Genomic DNA, 15,036 nt, shown 5'->3' on the forward strand with positions numbered 1-15,036 from the left:
TCACAATTTTCACACTCAGGCTTGAAACTCCATGATCATGAAGTTCATCCTCAAACAGGAGAACTTCTTCAAAAAATTTAATCTGTTCTCTGGCTTTCAATTTCTCTGTATCTATATGATCTGTTGTAGGTACAACCTAAAAGAAAAAATATAAGAAGGGGCACATAAAAAAAAAATTTGACAGCTTTCCTACCAGTATTTTCTGCATAGCCAGAGCACCCGGTTCTAAATTTGGGTGTTATCAGTAGACACGAAAAACGAGATATATGCCTTGTCCCTGAAAAACCTAAGATGTCTGATACTATAGCTTCACAACAGAGAGTCAAAATTCATCGTCTTTCATATGAAAATCATTAAATAGAACACATTAAAATCAAGTGCTCTATTGTGACCACGAGAGAATTAACCATCTGAAAATTAGTCAATGTGATGAACTACTACTATCACAGAAGTTCAAAGCAGTTTTGTGCCGTAAAAGTCTACTTTTATGACATTTATTTGGAACTTAAAAAATTTTTTTCCCATTGGAATGATGTTATATATTTTAGATCCCCAAATCTACAAACAAAGGTGTTTTAAATATTGAGGTAAATAAGAACTTGCAGAGAAATTATAAGGGAAACTCCTAGCATTCCAAAGGGCATTAGAGGATATTGGCTATTTTTTCAAAGTATTATTTTGCAGCCCCGACACAAACATACATAACCCAACAAAAGCACCAACAATCTCAAGGCAGGTCACATCAGTAGCTCACTAAATCCAAGTGTCTCCCAATAGTAACATGAAAGTATGATTTGTGATACCATTCTTTTACATTTAGTTTCACTACAAAATGTTCAGCTTTTCAATTCTTTGACACAGTTGTATCATAAATAAACACAACAATGCTTGTCAAACCATAAGAATTCAGTAAATGGTAGCTATTATTTTACTTTACTTAGTAGCTATGACTAGGTCATTTGTTTGACTCATGGATAGAATTAAGAAATGAAGAGTAGTTTCAGAAAACTGGACAAGAATTAGAAAAATATGATACGGATGTCCAAGAGATTACATAGATTTTGTGGGAAAATGATCTTAGGGAGTATTAAGTGATGCAGAGGGGGAAAAGGTTGCTATGAAAGAAACTAGCAGTTTGTATGCGATTCCCAAGAGGTGAAAAAAATGTCCATAGTTCTTCCATGTTTACCTACAGATAACATTTTAGCCCTCTGCAATTTTATGCCAATATGTGTCTAGATCAGACATGAGACCACACGTGAAGGTGAAATTCGGAGTGGGGAAGGAACGTGAGGGATAGGGATAGGGCAGCATATAATCAGTCCCTTGCATCACTTGCATGTTTGTGATCTATTTAAGACCAACGTTGGTGCCTCTAGGATTCCCTAAGAGCATAAAACTTTAGTTACTATTAAATAAACACAACTTCTAAATTCCTTACTTTTTAATTAGTTTTGGTTCAAAGGAACACATCTGAAAATCCTCCTTATAGATACATCTGACTTCCAAAAAATTAATCATTACATGAATTTTCTCATTAGTAAATGGCTACTTCACTAATATTTCATATATGCCTTCAGTAAGTGACTGGTGAACATGAATCCATCAGTTTTGCCATTTACTTGTTCTTATAAAATGTTTGAAAGAGAAAGACAAAAAATAATTAGATAACACATGGATTAGGGAAATTCAATATATTTAACTTATCTATATACTATCTTCTTCATTCATAAGGACAAATATGTCTAAAACTTTGTATTTATCTGCCTTTTCTCTTCCTCAACTCCACTTATCTCCTCTCTGAACTCAAGCATCTGAAAAGAAAAGGTAAAACAGCTACACTTAAGACATATGGAACATTTTTGGCTTCTGGTATTGTCAAAATAAGTAACCTGGACAAACCCTCTTGCTGAAGACAATTTAAAAAGCTGGATGAAAAAACAAACAGTTCTTAAAAGCATTATACGGACAAGGCACTAAAGAATGACTAGGCTGATATCTGGAAGAGGACGGGAGCCCAGAAAAGTGAAAGTGAGACTACAGTTTTCCGGCTTTGGCCTTGAGGCATCAGCAATGACTGGACAGAGGAGAGGCTGAGCTCTGCTGGCGCCATAATTGCTCAGTATTCACTAAGGGCAGAGGCCTTGGAGAATTCCTTGCCCTGCTCCCAATTTTGGGATGACATCTCAAAGTGCTACACTGGTTGCACAGCTTCTTATATTACACGCCCAGTAAACCTCAAACTCCGGCCCCATACCAGAGGTTAGCAAACTAAGACTTCCAGGCCAATGTGTCCTGCCACCTATTTTTATATGAACTGCAAGCTGAGAATCCTTTTTACATTTTTCAAATGACTGGGGGAAATTTTTTCTTAAGAATATTTCATGTCACATAAAAATTATATGAAATTCAAATTTCCATGTCCATAAATAAAAAAAATTTTACTGAGAAACAGCTATACCCATTCATTTGCATATTGTCTATGTCTGCTTTCGACTACAGCAGCACAGCTGAGTAACTGCAACATAAACTCTATGGTCCTCAAAGCCTGCAATACTTACTATCCGGTCCTTTACAGAAACAGTTTGCAAACCTATGCCCTTGACTATGAATGCCCTCAGCTGCCCACCAGAAATAAACAAAAATCCTCTGTGGAGGGAAAACAGGATTCAAAGAAAAATAAGAAGGCATACTAGGAGTCTAGACACCATAAATCGGAACCAACAGAAATAACAAGACAATAAAAGACACTGGGGACTCTAGATGTTGAAAATATGAGGCCCAAGCTGTAAAACAACAATGCACACTAGTTTCAAGGAAATAAAAGCTAAGGTTGAAAATTTCAAAAGATACTAGGAAATTTTTTTTTTAAAAGAACTATGATCGGGAAGGGTCCTGCTTGTGGGTGTTCACAATGTTCTATTTCTTTTCCTGGGTGGTTACATTTTACAATTCATTAAACTCTACCTTCATGTTTTATGGACTTTTCTAAGTTATTCCACAATTTTTAAAAAGCTTAAAAAACATATGGAGCACTACAAATATTCTTGATACATTACAAGAAAAATAAGTCCTGGTCACATCTTTCAAGTGGAACCTCCCTCACATCAGATGGAGGCTTATAATAAGGAAATTACTTGACATAAATACTTTTAAATTTATCATATAAAGTTAATTAAGAGCAAATGCTAAGAATCCTATGTTAAATTCCCTTTTTAAAATCTGCTGAAAGTACTGTGTGTGTGTGTACATTCCATTAGGAACATACAGTGAAATTGCTATGCTTTACAATGATTTTTCTTTTTTAAAAAAATGGAGCTATAACTCCCATACTATACAATTTACCCTTTTAAAGTGTACAATTCAGTGGTTTTTAGTATATTCACAAGACTGTGCAGTCACCACTATTATCTAATCCAGAACATATCATCACCCCAAAAAGAAACCGCCATACCCATTAGCAGTCACTCTCCATTCCCCACATCCCCCAGCCCCTGGAAGCCAATACTCTAATTTCTGTTTCTATAGATTTGTTTGTTCAGCAAATCATTCTGGAATCATATACATGTACCCTTGTGTCTGGCTTCTTTCACTTAGCATAATGTTTCCAAGGTGGTAGCATGTATCAGTGTTTCGTTCCTTTTTCAGGACTAAATAATATTCCACTGTCTAGATATACCAGTTCTGTTTATCCACCGATGAACATCTGGGTGGATTTCACATTTTAGCTATTATGAGTAATACAGCTATGCATATTCATACACAGGTTTTTATGTGGATATATAGTTTTCAATTCTCTTGAGTGTATACCTAGGAGTGGAATTGCTCGGTTACATGGCAATCATGTTTAACTTTTTTGCTAATTGCTGGCAAAAAAAAAAAAGGCATAACAAGAAATCTACCATCTTAACCATATTTAAGTGTACAGTTCAGTAGTGTAAATTATATTCACATTGTTGTAAGATGGATCTCTAAAACTTTTTCATCTTGCAAAACTAAAACAGTACCAGAATTGTTAACCCATACCTCTGAGGAAAACAACTATCAACAAGCATACAGTACTCATATGTAGTTCTTTTTGCCTTTTGTCTTATTAACTCCGTTCATTTCCAATGTTTATGTCAGCACATTCCTGCCCTAAAGTTATTTTTAAAAGCTCAAGATATTAAAGATGATATACAAATGGCCAACAAGCATAGTGATGTTCAACATCACTAGTCATTAGGGAAATGCAAATCAAAACCTCTCATACACTGCTGGTGGGAATGTAAAATGGTACAGCTGCTATGGAATATAGTACAGGGGTTCCTCCAAAAATTAAAAATAGAATTACCATATGATCCAGCAATTCCACTTCTGGGTATATACCCCCCAAAAAATGAAAGCAGAATTTTGAAGAGAGATTTGCACACCTATGTTCATAGCAGCACTATTCACAATAGCCAAGAGGCAGAAGCAACCCAAATGCTCACTGACAAATGAATGGAAAAACAAAATGTGGTATATACATACAATGGAATATTACTCAGCCCTAAAAAGGATGGGAAGTCTGACACATGCCACAACATGGATAAACCCTGAGGACATTATGCTAAGTGATATAAGCCAGTCACAAAAAGACAAATAATGTATGATTCCACTTATATGAGGCATCTAGAATAGTCAAGTTCACAGAAAGTAGAAAGGTGACTGCCAGGTGCTGGGAGAAGGAAGAAATGGGGAGTTGCTGTTCAATAAGTATAGAGTTTCAGTTTTTCAGGAGGAAGAAGTTCTGGAGATTAGTTGCACAACAACATGAATATACTTAACAGTGTTTAATACACTTAGAAATAACTAAGATAGTAGATTTTGTTACATATTTTTTTACCACAATGAAAAAAAAAGGAAAAAAGAAAGCTCAAGATACTGAATCACACTAAGTTGGGCAAATGTTCCAATGTGCTTTAAAAAAAAAAAGCTTTTTTAAATGCATGAACACTAAGCATGTTTTATTCCTAAAAAGCAGTATCAATAGAAGAGGCAGTCTTCTACTTATATTTTCCTGCATATTCAATTTATTTATTTAATAAGAAAGAAGAAAACAGCCAAACGTTGATAGGTTACTATAGGCCAGGTACATATTAGGCATTTGACCTGTTTTCTCATAACATTCTCATACCATAATCTGAGAGAAGTGCCTATGGTAGCCCAGACAACAAATGACAAGGCTGGATATGAATCCAGCCAGGTCAGTACAACTCTGTGACTGGCCCTCTCCTCTTACACCATGCTACAACCCAGAGTAATAGGTTAAACAACCTAAAGAGTGAGAAAACATCAAACACACACACACACACACACACACACACACACACACCCCAACAGGCCCCAGCAACTAAAAACCAAGAATTTACGGGCAAAGGAAAGGCTTCATTCTAATGCCTCATTCTCTGATATTCTTACTGTACACATAAAATACCTTCTCCCACACAGGCATACACTTCCTATACATACCAGGGCTTCTGAATAGTGTTTTAAGGAAGAGCTGAAGGATTAAATAATTTAAAATCTCAAATAATATTACAGGCCAAAAAATCTTTAAGTATTAAAACAAAGTTAAAAGTAAAAAATGTTCCTATGAAAGTGATCTTCCACATATAACAAATGTGCTTAACAAGAAGCTCTATCATCGGTGTTATGTTACTAAGAGACACATACTTTGAGATCTTGAACCCATTTCTTCGTCTACAAAATAAGGATAAAAATGCCTATCCTACAAGACTATTTTGAGAATTAAGCAACAAAGTCCTAACAATTTTACCTGGAAAATAGTCACTCTATTTTTTAAGGCAATAAAGGAACACATTCATCAACTCTGTTTAGACCATAAAGCAAGGGTAAATACTATTTAGACAATATAGCTACTTTTACTCTTGGTATTTCAATAATATTAACTTAGTTGTCTTGACATTTGAGATACGATATTATCATAATAATAGCAGCTGCCATTTATTAAGATCTTACTGTGTTAACAGACACTGTGCCATAAACACTTAATACATGTTATCTTATTTACTACCTCACAACTGATATTATCCCTAGTTTACCAAAGTGAGAACTAAGGCTTAGCAAAGATTAAATTGCTTTTCCAAGCTGTTAAGTGATGGTGCTGGGATTTGAACTCAGGTTTGCCAAACCCAGAGCTCCTTACCACTAGTGAGTGGTTGATCACATTGACATTTGTCAGCAACACCTTAGAACAAATTACATGACAGGCTGAAGTGCCAATAAAGGGTACTGAGCACACGCCTTTCACCCCCTACTACTCTCACACTCCCTGTCTCTACTGCCGTGGATCTTGCTCCTCGATCACAGCTAATGCTACTTCATAGCCTCCAGGAGGCTTCTGTAAGTCAGCCCACAAAGTAAGTCATCATCGTTATTGCGTTGGGTTAAAACAAGCTCTCGTTTCCTCACTCCTTGCAATGAAATATCGAAAGGCCTACACACTTTGCAAAGTTTTTCAATCAGGAGTGAAAAGAGAGAAAATTAATCCATGAAGTATTAATGGACTAGAAAAACCTTCCTCCCCCATTAGGCTGTAATGGAAGGATTTTTTTGTCTGTTCCCGCAGTATCCATGGCTCCATGTAGCTAAGCTCCCAATATGAGGCCTACCAATTCCACCTTCCTGGTGTCTTTACCACGAAGTGAATCTCTTCTTAAGCAGGGCTTACACAGATGCAACTTAACATTAATACAGAGACTTAGAATTCATTGAGAACTTTCCCGTAGATTATCTTATATCTGCTGTGAGGTAGATATTTCTGTTTATCCAATTTACTGATAAAACAGAACCAGACAGATTAAATAACTTGCCTGAAGTCACACCAGGTTCACACATAGTGTAGGCAGAACAATAATCCAAGCTGTCTGACCAAAATTTCTATCTGCCCACATATCTGTTCATCTGTAAAACTGTAAGCTACTAGCTAGCAGGTTCTGCCTAAATCACCTAATACATTACACCAAGAACAGATACATTTTAATGCTTCCTGATAGCGATAATGATAACATTAAGGCAGTCTGCCATTGCTACCAACCACATTTTTAGCAAAAATTGTTTCACTATGGCTTTCTTTTATTTTGTGCTGATAATCAACAAGCAAAATCCCTTTACATTAGGTTCTGAAGCCTCGCACAATAGAAAGTAAAGTAGCAGCATAAAATAACCCATTACTAGAAAGTTCTAACACTGAAACTGTCCAAGGCAATCAACGACTCATAAAAGCAAAAACTAAGATTTACCTTTAGCTTAAGTGATTCTCCAAGGAGCGTCCCCTTATAATCGGTTGTATAGGTCCAATCATACGGTTTCACAACCTCCTTAGAGTGCTCACCCTCCGTCCTCAAATACCAAAGTGAGAGGATCAGTCAGCGATGCAGAGCATAGATCATCTGTATTCATATATCACACCAAATCACATTCGACAGGTAATATAAACTATCCTACTAAATACATAGACTTGTCATAATTCACTAACACAAGATCCGTCTTAGTTTTTCTGCATTTATTGTTATTTAACTTGTCATGCACTGATAATGTAGTCTCTCCAATTAATCTGTACACTGCCTGAGGACATGGTTTAAAGGCTTATACTTTTTTCAAAGAACCTAGTACATAATAGGCACAAAGTAAATAACTGCTGATTTGATTATGAAAGAAAATACATTTTTCTTAATTTCAATGCTCCTCAAATTTTCAACGCAAATCCTAAGTAAACATTGTTCTTCAAAAATAGGAACATTAAAGTACACAGTGTAATGCCTCTTCACTAAAGAACACTGAAAACTCAAAAAAGTAAACCCTACATAGCTCAGCTCAATTGTAATTCAATTTAATTCAAGAAGTATTCAAGAGTGGGGTAATTAATCTCCATTTTATGGATGAGAAAAATGAACTCTAGAATGATTCAACTATCAGATTTAATAATAGTGCTAGCTATTCTAATAAAATACACATATCACAACTGAATATTTTTTCAACTCTTTTCTTTTTTGTTTAACCCATAACTACCCAGATTCTCACCTGCTTTCCTGCCACTCTTCAGCACAGGCTACTTTAAGCATTCCTTGGTAGTTGTTCACACATCTTAATGCATCTGTAGCATTGAACTCAATCCCAAAGCCAGAGCCATGCTGGATTCTTAAAACATTGTCTCCAAACATCATTTCAGGGAGAGATGGCATATGCAATTCATCAGCTAACCTATGTATAACCAAAAGTCAGCAGGATTATTTTATATCACTGTTGGCACTTTTGCTTCCTTTTGATCCCCACAGAATACCTTCTACTCCTAAATGAGTTAAATAATACATGATTTAATAAAATGATATATTTGTAAAGTCTATAAATGGTTTCATCATCCATTCTCTCTGTGTATATCTTTTTGGCACTGTATTAGGTAGTGGGCTAAATAAGACAGATAATAAACAAATACAAATAAATACACAATATAATGTCAGCTAGTAACAAGTGATATATAAAAATTAAAGCAAGGTGATGGGGGAGGCACTGTTTTAGGTAGCATGATCACAGATCACATCTGAGACAGTTGAATTTGAGCCTCAAAACTACCCTGTGAGCTAAGAAAGGCTCAGAGAGTTTAAGCAGCTAACTCAAATCACAGAGCCAGTTAAGTGGTAACACCAGGCCTATTTCCATTATATTAGACTGCTTTATAAAGACTTGGACCTCATCTAGCTAGCCTCATTACATAAGAAAGTTATATTAGACATACTATAAGACCAGGATCACAAATTATTAACCCACAGATGTGTTTTGATTAGCCTACACAATATATTTTTTAATATTTGAAATAACTGGCAAAATTATTGAGGTGCCAATAAAAACTGAGAGATTTTTGAGAAATCTGGACTTCTAGTTTCTCTTAAAAAAAAAAAAAAAAAAGACTTGGCGACATTGGACCTGTATTTGCACGTGACACCAACTGGCTGGAGCTGAGTGGAGGTTGCCCCCTTCAAATGGGGCATGGGCTCTCTGGTTCACCAGTCTCCTTGGCCCTTTAAAAGCTGAGTCTGTGACCCCTGTTATAATGACTTTTAAGTGGCTACTTGTTACTTCTGAAAAAAGTGGGTCAATGTATAGGTTACCATGCCTTATGACCCCAACACCTGAGTTACAACCGGGACTTTCAACTTAGGGATGAAAGTTTGGCTTCTCAACCAAAGGCAATTATCTATGGGCTGGCAGGAACCCCTGAATTTTAGCCTGAGAACTCTGCCCGATACACTCATGCTGAATTGAATAACGGCCAATTAAACTTACTCTGATCCCTCTTTTTATAAGTCTGAATGACAGTTAAATGAAGCACAGACCAAGAGACATGGCATGACACAGAACCATGAGGTAGAGAAGAGGGGAGAGTGAAATTTTTAAGTAATAGCAAGAGAAGCTGATAGAGCCAAGTAGAGACTGAGAAATAAGGGTAACAAGAAGATTAGATACATCTGTAGTTGGGGCCACAAGAACTGCTGTTCATTTTCTGAGCTAATTCCTGTGTTTAATTATTTCCTCATGTATTATTAAATTCTCATCACTTGAGGCAACACGGGGGTGGGGGGGTGGGCGGGAGTCTCCGTTCCTTGCAACCTGAAAGCACAACTAACACAGAGGTTCCATGGAAGTGATTTTCCAGTTATCTTATGTACCAATTTTTTTCTGTTTATTGATTTTGGAAAATTTTCAAAATGTATTGTACACTTCTCTTTGTTTTTAAACAAAACATATAAAATGTTATTTTACCTTTTCTTGCTGACCAGAGATCATCATATTTAACAATCTTGTAAGATAATGTCCTCAAGTTCAATTGAGTGTGTATACCTCTAGCTGCTCTAGAATGTAGGTATCTGCCCCTGAAGCACCCTCATCCCTTTTTATTTGGTTTCTTATCTATCAAAGGATAGAAAAGCAAACAATCACACTCCTTAAAATTGCATAATGAATAAAAAGAGAACATGAAATATGCTAACAATTCATTTATTAGGGCAAAGTGACTATATGGAACTCTTTTCCTTCCTTACATTTCCAATATGGTTACAATCATACAGTATGCAATAGTCAAAAGTGTAAATATGCTTTGAATGAAGTTCTAAGGGATCCTGAACAAAGCACAGAATTTTAGTGCAAGTGTTCTATGATAGCTACTTTAGCAGAACAGAAGGCTTTCTTTTCTTTTTTCTTTTTTTAAGACTTCTGGATTTTTGAACAGCTACATAGTTATATTTGTTAGGTAAAGTAAAATAATGCTATATTAAAGAATATATTCTTACATAAAACTAACAAAGGATCTATGCATATCCCAAGACCACAATTACTCTCTTTCCAATTGCTTTAAATCTATTTCCTGACACACCAATCAAGTCTTGTATATACATTAAAAACAAACAAGCAAAAAACCCTGCATAAACAAATTAAAATACTTAAGCCTTAAATGGAAAAAATATTGATTCTTATTATAAACATCTACTTCATTCCTGGATCATCAAAGCCCCACCACTTTCAAGAATAAAGGTGGGTTCTAATTCCACCATGACTGCCCAGGAGAGGACTTAATGCACCACAGTCCCATGTTTCCATAAGCTTCCGATCTCTGGTGAACTTTTTGTTCTTACACAACAATTATATTAATTTTGGCTATGAAGAAAAGATAGCAATTAAAGATCCTGTTTCTTGTAAGAAAACACCTTCGCCAGTAAAATTCTCAACTTGTTGCAAGCTTTAAAAAAAAGCAAAAGCACCCAGTGAGGGAAACAAGCACTTGCTCACTTGATTTTCAGAAGAACTGCATCAATTTACATTCCACCCTGGGGCAAAAATTAAGAAAAAAGTACCAAGAACTTAATCAAATTTATATTCTTTGACCCAAAATATCAGCTTTGGGAAATCTGTAATATAGAAATAATCCCCAATGCAGGAAAAAAAATTATACACATTAATACTCATAATCATCTTATTTTTAATAGAAAAAGAAATACTCTAATTATAAAGAAATAAATGGTTATGTAAACTATAGTATATCCATATGATGAAATATTATGGAATCATTAAAAATACTTAAAGGGAGAATATAATAATGGAGAAAAATGCTTATGATACAATAGTAAAGAAAAAAACAGGCACACTGTATGTTTATTTTATCTCTGTGTTTATGTATATGTGCACATATCAGTAATCTAACCTTTTAAGTTGCACATCTTTAGTATGATAGCTAATAACATTAATTTTTCATCATAAATTTAAGTGAAATTTATTCTTTTGTTATTAGGAAGTAGAAAATATTAAATACTAGAGAGATCAACACTCCCATGCAAATGTCCATAGACATATGAATGGATAAAGAAAATGTGGTTTAAAAAAAAGAAACAAAAAGCAAAGAAATAAGAAAAGAAAATGTGTTTTATACATACAATGGAATACTATGCAGCCTTTAAAAAGAAAGAAATTCTGCAATTTGTGACAACATGGATGAAACCTGAGGACATTATGCTAAGTAAAATAAACCAGTCAAGTAGTAAAGTTCTAACCACTTTACTGGATAATGCATACCAAATATGAACTAATATAAGATGTGATTCTTTGGATTTTTCCCAACGTATCTGGAAAAATCTGGTAGTCCTATGAAATATTCCAGTCATATATGTAAAAGAATCACTGCCACTAACTTACACTTCTTCAAATGTCCTAAATTCCGAGTATCTTAAACACAGGCCAAACACAGAGTATCTTAACCCCATTTCTAATGTCAAGCTTCACCATTAACAAATAGGTAGGACCATTTATAAGGCAAGGAAGACAGGAAGCCTCTATGGGATTAAGATGCCTTAATTCATTAAAGGAAGTTTCGTTAATCCAAAATTTCCCCTAATTCATTTATATAGCACCCAAGAGGTTTCTATACCCTAGGGCAAGGCATCACAGAAAAATTTAGGATGGGAGCAGATAAGCCTTTCTTTCGTCATAAGGAAAAAGGACTAAGTATATTCAGGCAGAGCTGTTTCAGAAATAATAAACAAGGAGATTAAAGATCGGGAATTTGATTCCCTTAGAACTCTCCATGCATCCAGCACCTCTTAGGGAGTCTGTAAGTAAATTATATGGGTAACCACAATTTGAAGCTGACTGCTTTATATAGCACAATTGTATATATGGTGCAATATGTAACAGAGAAAGTTATATGGAGAGGAAAACTCAGAGAGTAACTCAGTCTGTGGTGGGATGAAGGGAATTTTTTCCCTTTCTTTTCTGTATTTTCTCAATTTTTCTTAGTGACTCTGCAAGAATGTTACTTTTTTTTTTTTTTTTTTTTTCCATTAGGAAGCTAAACATCCTTTCATGACTCTCCTCTCTTCCCTGGTCACTTCCCTCTGCCTAAATCTTAAAATGTCGGCGCTCCCTAGGGTTCCATCTCATGACCTTTTCCTTTTCTTCTGGATAACTTCTAGATGATCTTAATTCACTCCCAAGGCTCCAGGTATCAACTATAAGCTGATGATTCCCAAACCTAAATCCATGGACAAGTCATCTTTTTTAAGCTCCAAAATAAACGCCTAAGACACCTCCACTTTATAACCTACACACAACTCATATTTCAACAAAACTAAACTCATCCTCTGTCCAAAACCTGCCCCCAATCTGCTCCTCCTCCTGGGTTTCTCACCTTGTCCAATGGCAATGAAATCTTGCCAAGGGTATGGATTCCTCCTTTTTCCTTCCTCCTATCAAGTGGCCATCAAATTCAGGGACTTAATCTTCTAAAACCTCTCCTCTCTCCCCTTCTAACTGGTTTCCTTACCCAGTCCTGCAGCCCACCAATCCAACCCAGTCCTGCAGCCCACCAATCCATCCTCCACATCACCTCCAGAGAAATCTTTCAGAGTATACATCTGATAATGTCGATCCTTTGTGTAAAATGGCACCCGGTGGTAGTCAGATAAAATTCAAAACTCCTGAGGCTGGCATAAAAGTTCTCTCAGTGGTATCTCCACTGCCCAGGGGCCTACCTGCCTCTGGCTTCTCACTACAGTACTCCCCCTCTGATACCTCACACGCCAATCACACAGAAACAGTTCTTCATGGCTCCCACTCTCTCTGACCCACCGGCTTGCCACGTGCCCCCGGACCCCGCCCCCACCCCGACTTTGTCAAGATTCAGTTCAGGCATCACAAACGCATCACAGCTGTCACTCTCCCTGGCCTTTCGGCTTTACACATGCCCCCAGCCCCACCCCATCCCACCGACTTTATCAAGATTCAGTTCAGGCATCCCAATTTCCCGGATGCCTTGTTCCCTTAAACAATCTCAAATAACCCTGCATATACACCTATATCAATTCACACTGTATTATAATTGTCTGTCTCTCTCACAAGACTGTGAATTCCTCGAGGCAGAGGCTGTCTTTCATCTTCTGTATCTCACGTGCCTGGCACGGCCTCTGACATGCTAAAAACCAAGCATATATATCATCCCCGTTATTAACCCCTAAGAAAACAGGTAATAGCCACCCAGAAAGAAATAGTCTAAAGGTGGCGCAGGCTGCGGCAGGTAGAGACCTACGGGAGGGGAAAGTCCACTGTAACAATCATGCTCTGCTCAAACCCAGGCGAGTGACAATTTCACGAAGGCAGCGCCTGGCGGCCCGAACCGAAGGACAGGAGGTGGCGAAAAGAATATTTCCTGGTGTTGTCAATTCAAAGGTCCCGTCCAGAGGGACCCGAGCCTCCGCCCCCCAGAGAAGGGCTGGGGCTCCGCCGAGCTCGCCCTGCCTCCCACCCAGGCCCAGCTCCCCGGCTCGCGTCCGAATCCCAGCCCCGGAGCCTCACTTCTCCACATCCGCTGATTTCATGATGTGGGTCTTGGACGCAGTCAGCTTCCAGGGCCCGAAGGAGAAGTCCTGGTGGCTGCTCTGGAAGCCGTGGATCATCATGGCCGCAGCGGGGCCCGCGTGGGCCACACGGAACAGACTGGAGCAGCGGCGGCAGCGGCAGCCGCGGCCGACACCGGTCCCTCTGCCTCCCCCCGACCCAGCCCCCTCGGCTTCCGAGCCGTTACCATGCCCGGCCCCGCCCCGCCCCCTGCCGGCCTACCCGGACGGAAGCCCTCCTTTCCGCCTTCTTCTCCGCCCCTCGGCTTTTTGCTTCCGGGACCAGTTGCCAAGGTTGTGTGACCCACGTCTTACGTCACGACGCACCTGAAAAAAGGAGGGGAGAAACTGCTGAGAGGCGAGGCTCCGGCAGCAGGGGGTGTGGTCAGGGGCGCACCGCCCCCTGAACTCACTGGATGACGTCGTCTTGGGGCATTTCAAGGAAGGTCAGTGTTGGAAAAGGCGGCTACAACGTGATGCTAGACGACTTTGCAAAGCAGGCCATTACCTCTCATGTTGGCGAATTGGTGTAGAGAGGAAATGCCCTACATTTTTCCGTTGAGGACAAAATTTTAAAATCACTTAGAGTTTAGGAGGTTCAGCATCAAGTGCTGCATGACAAGTGGACATCTAGCTACTATGGACTAAGACTCTTATCAAAAATTTCATCCTTCAGACATTTCAAGACTTTCCTGGTCTAGCTATTACCTAAGCACCTGTTACAGTGGAAACAACACTGGAGACCTGGTGCTACATACTCTTTTGCAGCGCTGTTTTGTGCATCCTTGGCAAACCACTTAACTAATGATTCGGCTTCAGCTGCCTCAAAATGATGTACTTTGCTGTTAGGGCATCTCCCAAACCTTTCTTTCTGGCCTCATTTCCAGCAACTGCCTCTCACCCCTATCCACCTGCACTCAGCCCTACCTCTGCGCCCTTACTCTTGCTGTTGTATATGCTTGAAACTGTCATACTCAAACCTGTCCCATTTCAAACTCAACCTGGCACCTTTTAAAAAAATAGATACTCCAGTCCCCATGCCTTTCCCTAGACTGGAATGATCTTCCTTGGAATGATACACCTCCTTCAAAAGGCTTTTCCTGAACCCTGGAGC

General features: G+C 38.1%; 1 protein-coding gene across 5 annotated transcripts in view; it reads right to left on the reverse strand.

Annotated features, from left to right (window-relative positions):
* TIPRL (TOR signaling pathway regulator) overlaps nt 1–14,221 on the reverse strand; it is a 38,101-nt gene extending 23,880 nt beyond the window's left edge. For 2 of the 5 annotated variants that reach the window (XR_014246859.1, XM_082399732.1), the window contains exons 1-4: nt 13,882–14,125; nt 8,068–8,247; nt 7,287–7,386; nt 5–136 (exon numbers count right to left, since the gene is read on the reverse strand). Coding sequence is in view for 4 of the 5 variants with exons in the window: in XM_082399732.1 (XP_082255858.1) it covers nt 5–136; nt 7,287–7,386; nt 8,068–8,247; nt 13,882–13,985 (516 nt within the window). In the remaining variant the exon portion in view is untranslated. Of the gene's footprint in view, nt 1–4; nt 137–7,286; nt 7,387–8,067; nt 8,248–9,804; nt 9,952–13,881; nt 14,126–14,145 lie in introns of those variants that run through there. The other 3 variants (XM_082399733.1, XM_082399734.1, XM_082399735.1) reach the window with 3 other exon arrangements.
* Between the last annotated feature and the right edge of the window lie 815 nt (nt 14,222–15,036).

This window comes from Balaenoptera borealis (genome assembly GCF_965194805.1).
Source record: "Balaenoptera borealis genome assembly, chromosome: 1".
NCBI lineage: Eukaryota > Metazoa > Chordata > Mammalia > Artiodactyla > Balaenopteridae > Balaenoptera > Balaenoptera borealis.